This window comes from Podarcis pityusensis (assembly GCF_964106645.2).
Source record: "Podarcis pityusensis genome assembly, chromosome: 7".
Classification (NCBI taxonomy): domain Eukaryota; kingdom Metazoa; phylum Chordata; class Lepidosauria; order Squamata; family Lacertidae; genus Podarcis; species Podarcis pityusensis.
In genome coordinates this window covers 20,210,886-20,231,521 of record NC_138031.1, presented here as the reverse complement: position 1 = coordinate 20,231,521, position 20,636 = coordinate 20,210,886, and the positions used below count along the sequence as shown (strand labels likewise).

Sequence of the window (20,636 nt, the reverse complement as noted above, 5' to 3'; positions counted from 1 at the left end):
GGGGTCCAGATTATAACATGACACCTCCAACTAGAGGTATCTGAAGTGCTTACAAAGTCCAGCAAGATTGCAGAGGTGAGCCCCACCCTCCCCTGTGCTTCCAAGCTTAGGACATGCTGAGAGAAAAGGTTTTGTCCCTGCTTGCCCACATCTCACTGCTTTCTGGGCTATACTGAGGCTCAGTACAAGATCAGGGAGATCACTTTTCTCTGAGGCTTGGAATAAAATAAAAAACATAAAAAATGTACTTGCCATTTGATGCCTGTCCAAATGACACCACCACATTTGGAGGCAGTATACCCAAGTATCAGAAACTAGGAAGGCACCACAATGGGTACCTGCTGCCTTCATGCCTGCTTGTAAGCTTCATAGAAATCTCTGGGTGGCAACTATTTAAAACCGAATACTGAACTTTTCAACTAATCCTGCAAGACGTTTCTCACTCTCTCATACAGTGGTACCTCTGGTTACGAACTGAATCTGTTCCGGGGGTCCGTTCGTAACTGGAAACTGCTCATCATATGAGGTGCTATTAGCGAAAGTGTGCCTCTCATTGTGTGCGCACCTCTGACACGTGATTTCCACTCACATCCCGGGGCAAAGTTTGCAACTGGGAGTGGCTACTTCCGGGTTATCGGAGCTCGCTCATAACCCATAGCGTGCGCAACCAGAGGCGTTCGCAACCAGAGGTACCACTGTACTTTCTCAGTGTCTCTTCCGCCATTCCCTGTTCGACAGTCAAAATTTACCTTCTCTGCCATACATTCTCCTCTTCAGCTGGGAGGGTTTCCTAGACTGCTCTTGTACATGTTAAGTAAGGTAGCATGGCTTGGATACCATATAACCCTGACTGGCAAGTGTTCTTGCACAAATGAAGGATGACCCAAGTTAAGGTTCTGGAGATCAGAAGACCTTCAAGATGCAATAAGAGGGGGAAGAGCTGGTTTCTTGCACAAATGAAGAATGATCCAAGTCAAGGTTCTGGAGACCTGAAGACCTTCAAGATGCAGTAAGAGGGGAAAGAGCTGGTTTACACAGGAAGAGCAGGAGGCAGTAACTTCTAGCTTTGCTTAAGCACATTCAACCATCTGGAAATAGAAAAGCTAGGCTTTACAATACTTACTTCCCACTTTTCACATGAGCCATCGCCACGTTTTCCTGTTCGAATCAGATACAGCCTTCCTGTTCCATCTGAAAGCGTAACCCAGGTGGAAGATGTGAAGTGTACAGATGCACAAAGGCGATTATCACAAGCTATCAAGTCTGCAGGAAGCCTGAATACTTCTCTGGGCTTTTTTAAGGCAGTGTCCTGTAAGTAGGAAACAAGAACAGAGTTGAAATTAGACGAACGACAATCAAACCTTGATGAACAAATGTTGATGGCAAATGTTTGTTTTTGGCCTAACATGAATGCAAGTTCACATATTTTATCAGCAAATAGTTTGGAATACAAAGGGAAGAGACACCTCATTCTTATCTCAGGATAACAAACTGCCACCATCCCCTTATTAGAAGGATGACATATGAACTGAGCCCTAGAGAAATTTATACCAGGAGAGCGAATATTAAGAAAAACCTACAGCTGGTACATGACAATAATAATTTTGAAGATCCAGTTAATCACATAAAAAAAGTTTCAGTGTTATTTGACTCTGTGTAGGTTTAAAGAGATAGATATATCCAAATACGACAGACAAGCGTTGGAAAGGTAACACAAGGCATATTTCATGCATATTTTCTCATGGCGCACACATGTATGACCTTTCTGGAAGGGGGTGTTAAATGATATTCAAATATATTCAGGTATAATATTCTTCTGGTCCCAAAGAAGATTTTGTTGGATTACATAAAGGTTATAATAGAAGCAACAGTTCTAGAGATAAGTAACTTACTTGGAATTGCATGCATTAGTATTGCCATGTAATACTAATTTCACAATTTCCAACAATTTTGCAATGGCTGGAAAAAAATATGTGGGATATTGCTTGGTTGGTACAATTGCCTTTTTATTCTAATAAGATACATCCATCATATATATATATCTTTGCTGTGGAAATTGAGAGTTGCTTACTAATTGCCATTACACAGACTTTTATTAATTTACTAGTGTTATTAAATCATCCCTGCTATTATGAATCACTGTTTTTATGACTTAACAAGTTACATAAATTATACACTTAATAAAAACATGAAGAAAAGAATGTAAAAGATCCAGACTGCAGTTATCTGATAAATCGTGGCACCTGGCAGCCCATGGAACAAAGCCAGCCTGCAAATTACTGACTATGGGGCAATTCCTTTGGGAACAAAGGCAGTTGCTTAGTTTATACCATGTTATACCACTGCTCCATCTCGCTCAGGATTGGCTGCACTGATTGGCAGCAGTTCTCCAGGGTTTCAGGCAGGGATCTGTCCCAACCCTACATAGAGATGCTGTGGATTGAATTTGCATGCACTCTTACCACTGAACCACATTCTGAATGCAACCGCTTGTCCTTTGCACACTATATATCTTTTGGCAGAGGGAAGAGGTCATGCCAGCTTGAAAACTACAAATATGTTGAGTAACATGCAGCGCTAATCTATTCAGTTTAGGGAGTTATGGAAGAGTTTGGTATTATCTCCTACTTTTTCTTTTTGTAAGCCTTGTAAGCAAAACCTTGTATGCTTTTACTGTTAAAATGAGAGTCAGTTTATAAATATCTTAAAACAAGATGAATCTGAAGATGGCATGCTTAGAGAAAAAATTTTCACTGGAAGAGGTCGACTATTTTGTTACAGTTAGCAACACTACTTATCTTTGAATGCAGTGTGGGTGTGGCAATACTTGTGTGGCTTCCTAGTGCAAAGGACACTGCTGCCAGTAACCAAGAGGGAGAGAGGCAAAGCCGTGGGGATGCAGTGCGGTGTGGGTGCAGTGGCAGAGTCAATCCAATGTGGTGCTGCTGCACCTTCCAACCTGCCTGCTGCCTTGCCCCTCTTGGTTACCAGAAGCATCTGAAATGTTTGGAAGCCAGGAAAGCAAGGCTACTCATCTCTCAACTGCTACTGTTTGAATACATCTCTTTTTCCTTAGTCATTTTAAAAAATATGTATACATATATAGAAGATGATGATATTGTGTTTGACCTAAGGCAACATTTAAATAGTATACAAAGAAAGTCAAAACAATTCCAGTACACTCTTCAGATACATAGTTTAGACTAAGATTTAAACGGGTGTTTTTATGCAGTTTTGAGCAAAGAGGCTTTGCTGTAAACTCAGTGTTAAAAATTGTTATCTCAACATGGTAACAATATCAATATATGCATTTTCAGTTCTGTTTTAGCCATCAAGAGGAAAAGGGATGTTACCTTCATGCTCTGCTTCCCAGAAATATTTGGCTGACCACAGTAAGAAATTGAATGCTAGACTGGATGGATCTTGGTTCAATCCAGTAGGGCTCTTAGGTTCTTACCAAAGCAAAATGCAGTGTGTGTGTGTGTGTGTGTGTGTGTGTGTGTGTTCAGTTTTGTGAGTTATTCTTATTTTAAAAATACATACCCGGCTTTCCCATACACAAAGGGATTGCTCAAAGCGGCTCGCAACAGTAATGCAAGCATGGATCAAATCAAACAAAAAACTGCAGAATCCCAAGGAATATACAGAACAGCACTCAAGACTCAACACATTATAAGCACAACGGAATCGAAGGCTTGCATACAAAAAGGAATGTTTTGAATTGCCAGTGCAACACAAAATGATGGGTAAACTAATGTAACCCTGTGAGGCAGGGATTTCCACGTATTGGAGCAACCAGCGAAAGCTCTCTTGCATGCTACCACTTGCCTTAGAAGGAAATGGCACACACGAGAAAAGCACAACTGCTGATCTTAAAGGATAGGCAGATGCACCTAAGAGAGACCAGCTGTTCGAGTACTTTGGTACTCGAGCCATTTAGGTAATAACTAGCACCTTGTATTGCACTTGGAAATGGACTGGAAGAATAGGCTGCATAGGCTTCGCTCCCAATGTTCTTGAACATGAATGATGAAACTAGATGCTTCAGATGCCCTCTCCGTTACAGATGGGACTAAGATGATTTGTTCCCAGACAACCTACACTCTCGCCTAAATATCAAGTTCCCTCTTGAAGTCAGCTTCCATTTTTCAGGGACCAAAAAAGTCTCTCAACATCATGGTCTCCAAGGTAACAGCTCTTCAATAGTTAGCATTTAGTATGAGCACAGTGTTTCTGGCACATACCCACACAGAATGACACCATGACCTGCTTGCTGGAAACAGTTTGCAGATAACTCTGGGGCAGCACCTCACCCAGAGCTGCAATTTCTAAGGATATGGCAGAAATGAGGAAGGGAAAGCTCATCCCATCACAACCAGCATAATTATTTGGAAGGAAAGGAAAGGAAATAACTTTGCTTTCAGAGTGGAGAAAGATTTGTGTGTGTGTGTGAAAACTGTTTTTACGGCAATCATTTTTTTATTAAAAAAACAATACTTCCAAAAGGTTCAGAGAAATATGGTATTTTATACTTCTCTGTACATTTCTATAACTAATTCTGAGTAAGAAGTGCGACATGTTTGTTTCCTCAATTATTTATTGAGGCAGGGGCACATTTCTCAGCAAACAAATCACAGAAGCACATTATCAATCTCTCACAATCCTTAAGGGTGGGAACAATTATTTCCATCTTTGTCTTACTTCTTAACCACACTATTTTGAAAGTTATACAGTACTACAGTGGTACTTTGGGTTACATACGCTTCAGGTTACATACGCTTCAGGTTACAGACCCGCTAACCCAGAAATATTACCTTGGGTTAAGAACTTTGCTTCAGGATGAGAACAGAAATCGTGCAGCAGCAGTGCAGTGGCAGCAGGAGGCCCCATTAGCTAAAGCAGAGCTTCAGGTTAAGAACAGTTTCAAGTTAAGAATGGACCTCCGGAACAAATAAGTACTTAACCCAAGGTACCACTGTATTGCAATATTATTCAACAGACTGTAGTCAAATATTCTGCTGACTGGTTCACTCAAGCAGGAAGTTCACCAACCTTCACTCCACTGCCTTTAACCTTCCTTCCCCATTGTCCCATTGTCCTACAGAATACCTTTGTTGCCCATTTTCTGTCAAATGCATTACCCCAAACCCGTTGCTTGAGTTTCCTTGCTGCTCCGCACCGTTTTCCACTAACCTCTGCCTCCCCCATCCATCCTTCCTGCTCATATCAGCCTACTACGTATTCTGTTTTTGGCCATGTCTCCTTCGTTTCTCAGTTCCCATCCACCATGTCTGCTCAGCAATCCTGCCTCTTTCCTAATAGTACGTTGTCCTCAGATCTTTATAAACAACGGCAGCACTTTTTGCAAAGGTGTTCTGCGTTCCAGACAACTGCCTTCCAAGCCTGGCCAGGGATAGCTACAGAGGCCTGTCTTTCTTTGTAAAACCCAAAGCATTCTCTATCTGAATCACTGCCTTTGAGAAGAATCGGGATATTTCACAAATAAGTGTGTGTGCCGGCTCTGGAAGGGATCACAAATCAAGCTTCTGGAAGCAAAATCATTTCAGTATGCAGAAACCTAAGCACAGAGTGATGATTAGATGGAAGCACATGTCGTACATCTGCCTTCCGGGACTGTTTGGACAGACATTAGAGATGGCAAGATTGTCACACGACCCCATCTAAGCAACTAGTAAGCCTGCAGCTTCAGTTCTAACTTCAAATTTGAAAAAAAGAAATGTGCAAAGTATTGCTCTGTGCAACTAATTTAACTGAATAGACATAATTAAACAGTGCATAACCCTGTGAGTGTAATACTTGACTACCTAAGGTGAAATACAGTGCAGTTAATATCGTGCAAATGTGTTGGGTAGCTTAATTAATAGCAATGAATAGTGGAATAGCAGTATTATTGGAGAATGTGTAATCTTTATTGGATCACACAATGGAATTGAGAAATGCCCATATTTAAAGTCAATAGTGCTTTTAAAAAATAACAATAATCAATTCTATAGTGTCTGATCTCTTTGAATTACAAATCATAAACACAAAGATGTTTAATAATATTCAAGCATCATAAGTTACTGAAAAAAATATGTTAAAAAGTATGTTCAAATTATGAATACTAGTACAGTGGTACCTCGGGTTACATTCACTTCAGGTTACATATGCTTCAGGTTACAGACTCCGCTAACCCAGAAATAGTACTTCGGGTTAAGAACTTTGCTTCAGGATGAGAACAGAAATCGTGCTCTGGCGGAGCGGCAGCAGCAGGAGGTCCCATTAGCTGAAGTTGTGCTTCAGGTTAAGAAAAGTTTCAGGTTAAGAATGGACCTCCGGAACGAATTAAGTACTTAACCTGAGGTACCACTGTATTTACTTGGTGGCATCTGACTAAGTCATACTCAAAGAAAAACCAGTGAAATCAATGAACTTCAGTTTGAGGCGACTGACTCAAGTTTTTATTTCTTTTTTCATGGCATCCTTACCAGAGTAATGCTTAAATTCATGACTCTTCCAAGTTGATCAACATAATAAACATTATCTTGGTACCAGGGATCCAGGTGTAGATAATTGTACATGCCAAAGGCACGCATGTGATCCAGGGTATACTGATCATCCCGAAGTTTGACTTCTGCTACAGCTGAAAAACAAAGCACAAACACAGAAAATGTAAGATCCTGCATCCATTTAAAACAAAAATCTCAAGTTCCATTTAATAGATAATAATTCTTTGGGACCTATAATTCAAAATGGTAACTTCATTGAAAAATAGAATTGTCCTTTAAGTCTCTGACTTACTGAATTTAGATATTTTATTCAAACTATTATATTATCATTATCATTATTATTATTATTAACAAATACGGTGAAGCAGATCTGATAAAACAACAACAACCCCAGAGTGCCACCTGCTGCCTCTAGTTTAAGTTGTACATATGCAAGAGACAACTTTGTAAAACAGTTTAGGTTCTTTTCCCTATTGTCATCAAAGCTTCCCATTTGTTTGGTGTCCCAAAAACGTAGAGAGAAAGTGGCAACAAAGCCATAATCAAGCTGGGCAGACCTTCAAAGCGCTATGACCATGTCATTTCGCATAATATTTTCATGAGGTTTGTAATCATTATGGACAAACACACACACACACACACACACACAAAAACAGGAACAGTGAAGCTTCCACTGCTAATGTTCTAGGCTATCAGGTCCTGTTTCCCAATACCCAATTTATACATAACTTTTGGTGAACTGCTAGCTGAAATACAAGAAAATTGCATTCAGTATTGTGTGATCATCACCATCAGGCAGTAACTGAATGGCCATCTTTTTAGGAATGCTAAATCATGGCTTTGTGTTACATTCACAAGCCAAAGGGCTCATGTCCTCCAGCATGGCCACAAGGAGATGGGAAGCCTTTGTTTCAGCTTCCAGCTAACCACAGGTTGCTGCCAACACTAGACACAGTGTGGTTATTGTTACCTCTGATTTTTTAAACAAGCCAACTTAAATTACGGTTAATGATTCTGACTAGTTTTAATAAACTACAGTTTACTAAATGCAGTTCCTAGACCGCACAAAACAAACGATGAGTTGAAAAAAGAAGCAGATGCTTCCAACATCTTCCTTGAAGCTGCATGTGGGAAAGCACACAAATCCAAGGTTCATACACTTAACACTAAAGAAGAAAGAAAGTTAAAGAGAGAAGATACTATATTTAAAAAAGTAATTCTACACCACTCATAAACACAGCTCTGTTGGAGCATATTTCCTCTACCCAAGTACAGTAGACTCAGTTATTCTGGTTACCCCAAGCTTCCTCTTTGAGTCAGATTCAACAATGAGCCCATAAAGGTCACTAGGTTTATGGGACTAGGGCAGTGATTGCTCTACTTCATATTCCCTACCTGCCACTGAGTCACGGCCCTGGTCTGTAAATAGTTTCATACCATTCTCCGTCTCCTGGACAGGGCTAGCTTTGGGCTGCATCTACAATCTATAAACTGCCACAACTCCTCTCCTTAGAAAGTATCAATCTGGTGACCTGCCAGTAAAAGGTGTAAGCACCTGGGTGGTCTTCTATAGCATCTGGGCTATTCATTGTGCACAAAGATACCAATATATAAACATTCTCTCTTAATATATAAATCTTCTCTCACCACCATCTTTAAGCAGAAAGCTTTAGAAATGATAGCCAAGGCAACTCTCTGCATTGTACTGCCATCCTGTGGATCAAACCTGCCACAGCTTACAAACACATTTTAAACCAGTGGTTCCCAACCTTCACTCTTCTCCCCAAAACCACTTGAAAATTAGGTACTTGATAGACCAATTAAAATGATCTTTTCTTTTTGTTGTTTAGCAATCATAATGTGCTGAGCTAGATGCAAAATATGTATCAACTCTCCACTCCTTTCAAGTGGCTTGTCAGACTCTTTTCTGCACTGGAGACCTTCCATTGTCTTGCTGCCAACTGTGGGTTTATTCTTCGGAAAAAGGCAGATTCTCCTCTCCCCATGACTTCAAGCCCATCTGCTCACCTTCTGGGTAGACTGCTGTGTTCTAAGAAGGATGGAGCAGCCTCTGCACCCACTGTTCTTCACATATATATAGCTATGCTGCTCTGCAGAGTTGCTACCGGGACTAACTGGATGAGACTCATGGACCACTAATGGTTCATGAACTACTTTAGGAACCCCTGCTTTGAAGCATAGTTAAAGCTAACTGTGGTTTAAAGATGAGCATTCACTGTGTGCTGGTGCATAGGAAGAAAATTGTGGTCACTTAACTCTTAATAGCAGAGGAGCAGCAAAGTCGTGGTTTTCTTTGTGTTACGTCCTAACTCAGATTCATGGTTTGTGTCTTGCCAAACAAACCATGAGCTGTAATGAAGTCCTGTTCTTGACTTAGCACTTAGTGCCTATGATTTCCTTTGGAGAGAGAAACCATAAACCCAGGTCCAGACATAAGCCAAACTATGGCATAGCTCCTGGTAGCAGAGCAGCAGCAAAAGCTGGGGAGAAGTGGCTGCGAAAGCTGGGTATGAAACCCTTGTCCAGGACTCCGACACCTGAATCCAAGTATGTGGTGACCAGAAAGAGGGCCTTCTCCAAGGGAAGCTTGTCAGCACCAAGCAAAAAATAAAATAAAAATGCCCAGGCATTTAAGAATGAGGCAATGACTCAATGGCAAAGTGGATGCTTTGCATTCACAAGATCCTGGGTTCAACCCCAGCATCTCCAGGTAGAACTGGGAAAGACTCCTGCCTAAAACTCTAAAGGGATACTACCAGTCTGTGCAGTAGACAATGCAATGTTCAGTCTTAGGCAGCTTCCTACACTCCTAATGCCTTTGAGCCAATTTTAAAATTGTATGCATATTGTTATGAAGGTTGCGTGCCACCCCCGATCTCTGCTGAGCAGTAGCAAGATTCCGGGGGATCCAGGCACTTACCCAGGGTCATGCTTCTGTTGGAAGTCAAGACACAGCAGAGACAATTGTGTCTTTAAAAAAAAAAAGGTTTATTTTACACATATTTATACCTGGGTGTAGCTGGAGGGAACACAGAGTTTACAGCATTTGCATCTCAAGAGGGGCGTGTTCCCCACAACAGTGCAGCATGAGATTCCAATACATATCCATTCCTCTGTTCCAGCCTGCCCTCAGCCAGCCCGCCAATATGGTTCTGCCCCTCAAGGCCTCTGCCTCTAGTCCTACTAACTTCATTTTCTGTTCCCAGGAAACACATGGTCCAAGCAACTCCTCTACATCCATCCACTTGCCCCCTAATCCAAGCCTAGTTTTAAAAGGTGACAATTTTCCTGTAACCTACATAATTGTAACTTTGGCAACCAGAGTCGAGGATTTTTCTGTGATAGGCCATCAACACCTTTTGTCCTGTTAACGGCCTCTATCCCAGGTGAGGCCCTGGCCTGGAAAGGAAGCTTGGCCTGTGTTTTTCTACTGGCTACTCCAACTATTTTCTAAATGCAATCATTTTACTAACTTCTAACATTCACTAACTCTAGATTTGTAACCATATATATATTTTCAATGCTGTTTGTTTACAATTGCATGACATGTTCTTATAATTTTCTTGCTGTTTTAATCATTTGTATTCCAACTACTGTTTTTATTATAAGTTTGTCCACTTGAGAGCTTTTCAACTTTAAAAAATTGCTTATATTTTTAATAACTTACAGTGCAATCCTAAACATGTTTTCTCAGAAGCACTGAGCTCTGTCAGATTTACTCCCATACAAGTCAGCAAACAAACTGCAGCCTAAGGATGCAACTAGTAAGCAGACCTAGTAGGAAATAAGAACAACTAAGAACAGTGGGACTAGCTTCTGATTAATCATGTGCAGGGTCGCTCTATTTTTTTTTTTTAAAGTGTTGCATGGTGAGGTTAAAAGCAAGGCCTGTGTATCAAAAAGTTGAAGACATCTGATCTACAGACACCAATGCCAACTCTCATTAATCTTAAAGTCCCTTTCTGGCCCTATAATCAAGATCCTCCTATCCCTTGAGCCTCTTAGAAGTATGACTGGAAGTCTTTCTAGCAGCGATCACCCTGTAAAATCCAGTGAGAAATGTCAGGCATGCCCCGTCACCATTGTCCCAAATGGATGGCAAAAATGTGCCTTGTTAAAAGATCTTCAAAAACACCCCTTTATCATCCACCAAACCCCACCCCACCAGTTTATTTCTGATGCTGCTTTAGTTTAGATGGCTGTTTTGGAATTATTAAAGGTTTCAGTTTTCTACATCAATATTCTGATATAAAGATGAGCGCTAGAAACAGAAATTGCAGTATTTCAATATTGTGGCCTTTGGCTAATTGAACAAACTATGGCCTTTAAACTGGGGGGGGGGCAAGTATTGTTTTGTTTGCTTTTATGTTATGCATGTTTGCATTTTTATTCTGTAAAATTCCCTGTGACCTTCAGAAGAAGGGTGGCATACAAATTCAATAAATAAATATTTGATTTGCCAGTCACTTAACAGTTTTTAACTTCATCCCCATGGGCACACTCGGCCAGTCTCCTGAGACAGATGAATGCCAACGTAACCGATATATATATGGATTTGCCAGCCACTTTCAGCTTCTTCTGCAAGCAAGGAGAGACTAATAATAATAATGATAATAAATTTGGATTTGCCAGCCACCTTCAGCTTCATTTGAAACTAGAGGGGTTATTATTATCCCTATTAAACTACAGTGATAATTATAATAATGAATCCCCACAAACCCCACTCACATGTAAGACGTTTTAGGCTCCAGACCTGGCAGAGGAAGGGTTTGTAACATGAACTCTTAATTGTCAAGAGCTTATATCACATACCCTCCAACATTTCTCCGATGGAAAATAGGGGCATTCCATTCCATAATGATAATTTTACTATTTACACTCCACACATCTGACTGGGTTGGCCCAGCCACTCTGGCAGCTTCCAACATATATAAAAACACATAATCAAACATTAAACATTTTTTTAAATAAAAAAACTTCCCTATACAGGATTGCCTTCAGGCAGCTCAGGAGTCAGATAACTCCATACCCTCCAACATTTCTTCGATGAAAATAAGGAAACCTTACGGAAAAGTGGAACATTCTGGGATCAAATCAGAAACCGAATGGTTTCTCTAAATCAGGGGCATCCCTGGAAAACAGGGGCACTTGGAAGGTCTAGGGTAAATATTTAACAGAATTGCAAACAGTAGCTCACTACCTCCACAGAATGTCATGCTGTTTGCAGGGGCACAGAATAAAAATGTAGTATCATCAAAAAAATATGCTTCCAACATATAATTTAAAAAATATATATATTTTAAAACTTCCCTATACAGGATTGCCTTCAGATGGCTCGGGGGTTGGATAACTCCATACCCTCCAACATTTCACCAATGAAAATAGGGATATCTTAAGGAAAAGTGGGACATTCTGGGATCAAATCAGGAACCGGGATGGCTTCTCTAAATCAGGGACAGTTGGAGGATCTGATATCACAGTATCATAAAATTGTAGAGAAGGGGCTATGAGCTTCATCTAGCCCACCCTACTGCAATGCAGGAACCCCCATACCTTTTTTACAAAAACTTCCAGTACTTTTTACCCCGCCTGTCTTAAAGGCATAGTAAAGATAATAAAAAGTAACAAATCATCCCCAATAAACACTGCTATAGTTTCGAAAGGGGTTCATTTTCCTTCCCCGCCCCCCCCCGGGTGGTGACAGGGAGCACTGAGGCGTCCAGGCCCCTCACGGCTTTCTCCCCCATGGCACTCACGCGAGTCCAGGCCCACTTGGTAACAGGCCAGCGGCTCCAGCGACAACTTGTACCCCTCGAACTTGGGGTCCAAGAGCAGCCGCTTGACGCGAAGGGAGCAATTCGCCGCCGCCTCCATGCCACCCGGGAACCAATAAAGTTGTTGTTGAAACGGCGAGGCGTCGCGATCGGCCGACGAAGCGCCTCTTGCGGCCGCAAAGGCTCCTGGGTACTGAGGCACGCCGGGAGATGTAGTTCAGGGGGCCCTCTACTCCAGGCTGGACTGGATGACCCTCGGGTGCCCAACTCTATGATTGCCGGGGGGAAAGCACGTCTTGCAATCAAATCCTGTCGACCTTGCTCAGAAGTAAACTGCACTTTCAAAGGGTTTTTGGTGTGTTGTTGTTTTTTGCTTCCTAGTGACAAGAGTGGATGAGGAGCCCATTAAGTTTGCTAAATACACTTGCGTGCTTTCCTTACGTATTAATTAACCCTGTTTAGCTTTCGCTAGGCATATTTACCTGGGAGTGAAATCAGCAGATTTAAGAGTTAGAAATCAGGAAGACCGATACTTTAACAAGGAATGGGGAAAATTTATAACTTACCTTAAAGACCATTGTAAACAGTTAAAATCGTTAGTAGGATCGGAATTATCACGTGTAGTTGAAGGTTGAATTCTGGACATAATGGAAAAGAGGTAAAGGTTTTGGATTATCATAAAAGATGCGGGAGGAAAGGATTAATAATAGGACCCACAAAGGGGAGGATGGAAGTTCAGGAGATTCCTTGGAATCGTGTTTTTTATTATTTATGTGTGATATATGTAAAAATTTAATTTGAAAAACCAAATAAATAATGTTCTTTTTAAAAAAGAAAGAAACCAGCAAAGATTTGCATCTAAGGAAAGCTGCACACTGGATGGGAGCAAATCCATGAACTCCTACTGAACTGAGTGACACCTAAACTCCCGGGTGAAGTTTCGCAACCTGGACCCCCGCGAAAACCAGCCTTCTCCTCCGCCTTCTTTCTATACCTACACCATTCTGAATTGAACCCGCGCAAGACTGCGTGGGAAAAACATCCTCCTACGGGTTGCCCGAGTCGAAGCTGCCGAAAGGGATTGTGGGAGACTTAGTTTCATCTCGAGACGGGGGTGGGGGCTCGAGCAAAGCAGGCGAGCGGCTGGAGGGCCTTCTGGGAGTTGTAGTTCTTTTGCCATAACCGGGGCTCGAATAGTTCGCAATCTAGGACTACATTTCCCATGCATCCCTGCGGCGGGGAAGATTAGGCAGGGCGTTGAGATTTCTGTTAAGTCTTGGTCTCGGGAGTCGGACGGGAAGGGATCGGGTCTCCTCCGGGGCAGGTAATCCGACTTGTCGGCGGTAGGGGTGTGGGGGGTGATAGCGGAGGAGGCGGCGTCTTGGTCGCCTAGACTGAAGAATGGCTCCCTTTCCTCTCCCTCCTTCTCCCTTTTCCCGATCTCCCCACTTGGAACTGGCTACTCTCTCTTTCTCTCTCTCCTCCCCATTTCCAGATACGGGGAAGGCTCTTTCTTCCAGATCCAAGTTCCCCAGTGTGAAATCTGGGTGGCCGTAAATTCGCCTGACTTCAGTAGGTCGCATCTGCGTGTTTTGGAAATTTGCTGGCCAGGCAACTAAAAACTTGCACGCATTTAAAATGGGCTGGTGATTCAGGGTGCGTTCTCACGTTAAACGTGACTGTGGCGTGTGCACGCCGGAGTTTCCCTCACTCTGAGAACACATAACGCCTGAATGATACACCAGTGTACTGTTTGCGCTTCTGGTTTTGCTGCCAATTGATCAGCCTGGTTTTCAGTATGATTTATTGGCAGCAGTTGTACAGGGCTTCAAATAGGGAGCTTTCTGATCCTCGGTGGTGCAGGGTGGGTTTGTCCTCCCAAGTGCTTTGTTTTTCTATGAGAACTCAGTCAAGGGATCTTTAGTAATGGACACAGGAGACCAACCTTTATCCTAAGTTTGTTGGCACACAGATGCAGATGGTCTGGGGAAATGAAAGCTGATTGTGTCCAAATCCCAGGGGGTGGGAAGTAAGAGGAGGTTTAAGGATTTATTTCCTTCTCCCAAAGCCTAGTGCAAAGTTATGACTAGATGATTCCTTCCTTTGCCTGATTTCTTCTACGTGTGATATCAGGGTGGGTGGTGTTCTTGGCCTTAAAGCAGCCAAGTGCAATTCAAGGGCCAGTTGCTGCTTCCAGCTTCTGATTTCTGCTTTCTACTTTGTGCTGAGCTCTATCCATATGCCTTCCTATGTTCTCTGCAAATGCAGAAAGACTGGGGTGGAGAGACATCATTGGTGACCACAAATAGTGACCATCAATTGCATTAAAAGCATTACTGCTTTGAACAGGTATAGGCAAACTTGGCCCTCCAGATGTATTGGGACTACAATTCCCATCATCCCTGACCACTGGTCCTGTTAGCTAGGGATGATGGGGTTGTAGTCCCAAAACATCTGGAGGGCCGAGTTTGCCTATGCCTGGTTTTGAAGGACAAATGCTTTGTTCTTGTTTTTTCCTTTTTAATTTGACTCGTCATAATGACTTTGCTTCATTATTTCTGATCAGTTTTAAAACTATCAATTGTATCTTCCTTGCAGAGGGAGCTCTGATATCCGTGGTGATTGAAATCCGCTTGGGAACAGCATAGTGTGTGTTCCTTTCTTAAAACGTAAGTTTCTCATCATGCCTCTAGACCAAAATTTTCAAATTTTTGGCTCCTGTCTTTTACTTTTCCCCTCACAATTTACATTTACTTTTATATACCCCTTTGTGTATGAAGTGAAGGGCCATAGCTCATAGATGGTGCTTTTGCTTTATATGTAGAATGTCCCAGGTTAAGTTCCCAGCATCTCAGGGCAGAGCTGGGAAAGATCCCTAAGTAAAAAACTGGAGGACCACTAACAGTCAGTGTAGACCATGAAGCAAGGATCCAATGGAGCACAGACAGTAGCCTGCATAAGGGGGGGGCATCTCTTTATCTAACTTGAGATGCACCATTCCTACATCAAGACACTGAGAGACTTTCTTCAATCAACACTTTCCGCCCAGTGCTGGTGCATCTGATATCTGCTTGCCCAAAGCTGCAGATCAATCAAAACATGTGGGGTATCCGTTATTGGGATTCTAAAATGATTTTTTTTATTAAGAACAAATATTGGAGGGTGGGAGGAGAGATTTAGATTGATGTTGGAGGGGGGAGTGTTAACCCTTTCCTTTTTACAGTATTTCCTGAATTTCAGTTGCCCCCAGTTTTCAAAGAAGAAACAAGACTGGTTCCTGTAGTGTACCTTCGTCTTTGGGGCTAATGGTTGCTTTAGGGTTGATTTTAAATGAGGGGATGGCACAGACAGGAAGATACATCACCTTGCCAAAAGCCCACACACATTTTCCCTGCCCCCAGCTGTTCTTAACTGAAGAAAAAAAATCCATGTTTAGTTTTGCCAGAAAAAAATTGACTATCATAGTAAATAAAACAATGAGCTCACTTTCACAATATGGTAAGCCAAACTATGACTTACGGAGCCCACAAAAATGTATGTGGTCCCAGAGAGGAGCTTTAAGGTGTTTTGCTCCTCCCTGGGCCTTTTTAATGCACTGAACTAAGTTGTTTTGGACTACATCTCCCATTAGTGCTGGCCAGGGATGATAGGCGTTGTATTCCAGAACATTTGGAGGGCACAGGCTGGCAATGGTGGCTGTATACACTTACTTGGGATTAATTGCCTTGAATTTAATAGTTCCAGTAAATGTGCCCAATATTGGCACCTGGTCAAAATGTTGGGAACAAAGAGCCACATTTATTGGGAGTGGTTTGGAACTGGTAAAATCTATTAATAAAACATTGCACTTGCATATGATCTCACTGTTCTGGTCTAAGAAAATCATTGTGCTTGGCTCTTGAATCAACAACGGAAGTTGTTGTCTTGCCACTGAGGTCCTTGTGTCAGATGGAAAGAATGGATTTATGTAGTATCCGACTATAAAAACAGAACCAGCTAACAAAACATTGGAAAATCTCAGAACAGGTCCATGTACTTTGCGATTCCCCCTTGATCAAACCCTGCCCATCCAACCATGCATTGTCAGCTTCTGAGACTTTCCTGTTACCAGTGTGGTGTAGTGGTTAAGAGCGGTAGTCTCGTAATCTGGGGAACCGGATTTGCGTCTCCGCTCCTCCACATGCAGCTGCTGGGTGACCTTGGGCCAGTCACACTTCTTTGAAGTCTTTCAGCCCCACTCACCTCACAGAGTGTTTGTTGTGGGGGAGGAAGGAAAAGGAGAATGTTAGCCGCTTTGAGACTCCTTAAAGGGAGTGAAAGGCGGGATATCAAATCCAAACTCCTCTTCTTCTTCTTCTTCTTCTTCTTCTTCTTCTTCTTCCCAAGTCTCTGGCAAGCAGCCACTCATGGGCTATATTCACCTTTTTTGTGTACACCCAGTTTAGATGGGTGGTAGATGTTGTGTCTCAGTAAGATTCATCTTTGCAATTTTTTATTTTTTTTTTTGTAGATCGGTTGTTCACAGATAGACTCCCAAAAAAATGAATAAAGATGCCCAAATGAGAGCAAGCATAAACCAAAAGCTAATCGAAACAGGAGAACGAGAACGGTAGGTGGGCTTTGTTTCCTGTTCCACATGTAGGAATATATTGCATCTCTATGGCTGCAGTCGTAACCCCACATGGTTAGGATTGGAGACTTCTGTGTTCATTACTAGGGAAAAAAGGTGTGTTAATATACGAAAAGTCCTGCTGGATCAGGCCAGTGGCCCATCTAGTCCAGCATCCTGTTCTCACAGTGGCCAGCCAGACGCCTATGGGAAATTTACAAGCAGGACCCAAGCACAAGAGCACTCTCCCTTTCTGTGATTTCTAGCAGCTGGCATTCAGTAGCATTACTGCCTCCAATCATAGAGGCAGAACATAGCCATCATGGGTTGGAGCAACCTATTGCCTTATCCTCCATGAATTTGTCTAAAGCTCTTTTAATGCCGTTCCCTGCAGCCCTTGTAAATCTGGTTCTGGGGGGGTCATGGGACTGTTGGGAGGGGTACACAGGGGGAACTGCAGATGGAGAGGAGAACCTGTAGCCAGTTGGTATCACTGAGCCTAACTAAGTACAATTGTAGAGACAATAAAATTGGTGGGTGGTTGGGACCATTCATGCTGCCCTTAATCACTTGGAGTAAAAAAAAACTACAAATATAGCTGGTTTGGGATTTTGCTTATTGGGTCCATGTTAGCTTTCTAATTCAGGTTGTTGGACCCCTCTGCCCCAGCTAGCATGGCTGCAATCCAACAACATCTGGAGGGCTACAGATGTGTCACCCTTGGATTAGGTTTGGCCAGTGCAGATTCCACATTCCAAGCATTTGTTTGTGCTAATCTCTCTTATGTGTGGTAGTTTATATTTGTGGCTCGATAATGCGGTTTACTTTACTGTCCTCTAACGACATGTTGTTTTACAGCCTTAAAGAGTTACTGAGAGCCAAATTAATCGAATGTGGCTGGAAGGACCAGCTGAAGGCACACTGCAAAGGTAATTGTCGGTTGATCTCGGTAATTGTGAATGTATTGACAGAGCTAAGCCATAAGTACAAAGCATATGGAAGTGAGTGCCTATATATCTGCATTTTAAATACTGATAGATTTTTTTAAAAAAACAACAACACCTGTCTGTTTCTTTCCACCTCCATTTTAGCAGTTTTAAGCACTGCATTTTAGACCCAGTTCCTTCTAGAACCAAAATGTCCATTTCCCAGAAGATTTATTCCACCTTCTGGCACATAATCATCAGCTGCTTAAAATTTCTAGTTAAAAAAAAGTTTATTTTTTTCTCTCTTTATTATATTTATACCCAGGCTATGCTTCTAACAAGCTAAATCTGATGATGATTTCAGAATTAGGTTGACTGAGGTTCCTACTTTTATATGGTCACTAGTTCGAGTATATTTTTCCTTCCTATTTCTGTATAGGTCCAATGCAGACATGACACATCTGATCACTTAAAGTTAAATGTGTAAATGCGCTTTGGAATGAACCGCAATACATGTGTTGAGTTTTTTCATACAGGCTAGGCCTATCATTTTCTAATTTGAAGTATTGTGTGTAACCTTGCTTAGATGTCATCAAAGACAAAGGCCTAGAGCATGTCACGGTTGATGATTTGGTGGCAGAAATTACTCCCAAAGGCAGAGGTAAGAGAAGTAACATTGCTTTGACACCTATGCAAAGAACAGTGATGTGTATCTGGCTGAGATTTATGTACTGCTGCATCTAGGAAAGTGAATCTGTGGTTGTGCAGTCATTCCTGGACTGCAGCTTCCATCATTCCTAATCATTGGCCATATTGGCTGGTGCTGATGGGAGTCGGAGTGCAACAACAGCTGGAGAGATTCAGGTTCTTCATCCTTGATCTAGGAGAATGCCGCAATTGGTTTACTATAAACAAGATTCTCTGTCATCTTGAGGCATGTACCTAATTGTGCTCATTTACTTAATTGCGAAGAGATGAATTGAATGTGTTTAATGTGATCAGCCATAGGCAATTAGGAAAGGAAGAAAGAAAGAATTGAGTAAAACACTGGCACCAGGACAGCTCTAGCTACAGGCAACTAGTCTCATGTAACAACTGGACATGTACCCTCCATATTATCGGAAATGCATCCAGCTAGTTCAGTATTTCCTGATGCGTATTAATGGCTTGGATCCTAATTAGTTCTCAGTGATTGGAAGGGCCTCTTCTGTTTTGTCCAAGCAGAGTTCAAGGTGGATCACAGCAAATTAAACCACTGGCAATAATTAAAGGACATAGAATAGAGTTATAACCCAAAAACAGATACAATAATTTCAGGTAACATCAAAGTTGAATTCAGCCTAGCCTGACTGCCTGGCATTTTTTTACAAACCCATAAAGACTAAGGCTGGGAGATTTCTCTTGGAAGAGAATGACACAAACGTGCCACTGTGCAAAAGTTCATATGATCCATCCATCCAAAGACAGCCCATGGGCTATTGATTGTGACCTGCCAGATGCTCAACAACTCAGACAAACCCAGAGATACTAACTTCCCAGTAGACTGGAACTATACATGGCTGTTGGGCTTTGTAGAGCCAAAGTTCTGATCTCATGGGGTTTGTTATTAACCTGGACTAAACAGGATGCATATCGAGGGATATAAAATTGGGCTCTTCACTTTGTATGTATTCTATAAAAATGGTGTTTGCACTGCAGCACTTGTAAGCTCCTGTTGTCACATGTAATGTGGCTACAGCTTGATTTCTCACATTAGTGTTGTTAGCCGCCCTGAGCCCGGCTTCGGCTGGGGAGGGCGGGATATAAATAAAATTTATTATTATTATTATTATTATCTTTTCCCCACTCTCATCTCTTGCTATTTATTCTTACTTTTCAGCCTTGGTACCCGACAGTGTAAAGAAAGAGCTTCTACAAAGAATAAGAACATTCCTCGCTCAACACGCCAGCCTTTGATTTCTTCCATTGAGTCTTACCATGTTGTATTACGTGAATCTTGCCAGAAACTGGAAGACGTTTTTCCATGCTTTAGGGTTGAAAGTTCACTTTTTTTTAATGTTTAGTTACTGGAAGCATACTTTGCTACATTGACTTCTTAATTCTTGCTATTTTAATAAAAAAATAAAATGAACTGCTTGTGGGTGTATGTTGGAAAGAGATGCCATTTCTTGCCATTAAAAGGTTATTGTGTCACTTAACATGATTGACATCTTTTTCATCACTATTAACTATTCCAAATGTCTCTTAAAATTGCAGTAGCAGAAATGATAACAGTAGAACACACGCTAGATAAAGTATTTGGTTAACTGCAGAGAAAAAGAAGGATGCCCATATGATACAGGATGGGGCAGAGCAGTGATGGGTAGGATTTTGGGTAGATGGGTATTCTCTTAGCCTACCCTTTCCCAACCTGGGAGCATCAATATCTTTTGGTACCCTAGCCTATAGCTATACTATAGCTAAACACTGCCTATAGCACTTAATTGTGACGCTGAGTTGAAAGAGATGATGTTTCTAAAAGAAGCAATTAAGATTTGGGGGGGAGTATATGAGGTCATGGCAATGGAAGCTAGATTTTAAAGGCAATTTTGACAACAAAATAAGGTAGTATGCCTGCCTGTAAGACCGTGAGATTTGAAAGTGATCTCAGAAATCAAATCTTCCTCTGATGTTCATATTTTAAGGTCCTGATGGCGCAGACTAAGGAGAAAAAATCTAGACGCTAGATGTGTGTCTTGCCCCCCCCCCCCTTCTGATCGAGAACCTTGAAATCCTAATCCATTTTACCCAATGACAT

The 20,636-nt window shown here is 41.8% G+C and overlaps 2 protein-coding genes and 1 long non-coding RNA gene across 6 annotated transcripts in view; 1 reads left to right on the top strand and 2 right to left on the bottom strand.

The window, feature by feature from the left end:
* NUDCD1 (NudC domain containing 1) overlaps nt 1-12,471 on the bottom strand; it is a 49,502-nt gene extending 37,031 nt beyond the window's left edge. The window contains exons 1-3 of the mRNA XM_081012659.1: nt 12,287-12,471; nt 6,489-6,643; nt 1,124-1,309 (exon numbers count right to left, since the gene is read on the bottom strand). Coding sequence (XP_080868785.1) covers nt 1,124-1,309; nt 6,489-6,643; nt 12,287-12,404 — 459 coding nt within the window. The 5' untranslated portion in view covers nt 12,405-12,471. The remainder of the gene's footprint in view (nt 1-1,123; nt 1,310-6,488; nt 6,644-12,286) is intronic.
* Nucleotides 238-1,117, bottom strand: LOC308480985. The gene is made up of 2 exons (XR_013988387.1): nt 998-1,117; nt 238-912 (listed from the first exon to the last, which is right to left on the bottom strand). It is a non-coding gene; the product is annotated as an uncharacterized lncRNA (long non-coding RNA).
* Nucleotides 12,472-13,481: 1,010 nt separating the features above from the next.
* On the top strand, nt 13,482-19,965 carry ENY2 (ENY2 transcription and export complex 2 subunit). 4 transcript variants are annotated; one of them, XM_081012927.1, is made up of 7 exons: nt 13,543-13,628; nt 13,800-13,876; nt 14,903-14,973; nt 16,815-16,913; nt 17,772-17,842; nt 18,426-18,500; nt 19,719-19,965. In XM_081012927.1, exons 4-7 carry the CDS (start codon nt 16,846-16,848, stop codon nt 19,793-19,795), a joined length of 291 nt encoding a protein of 96 aa, XP_080869053.1. In that variant the 5' UTR covers nt 13,543-13,628; nt 13,800-13,876; nt 14,903-14,973; nt 16,815-16,845; the 3' UTR covers nt 19,796-19,965. The 4 variants fall into 4 exon arrangements, with proteins under 4 accessions (XP_080869052.1, XP_080869050.1, XP_080869053.1 ...); XM_081012925.1 differs by having other exon boundaries at nt 13,549-13,628; nt 16,812-16,913; XM_081012926.1 differs by lacking the exon at nt 13,800-13,876 and having other exon boundaries at nt 13,482-13,628.
* The last annotated feature ends 671 nt before the right edge of the window (nt 19,966-20,636 follow it).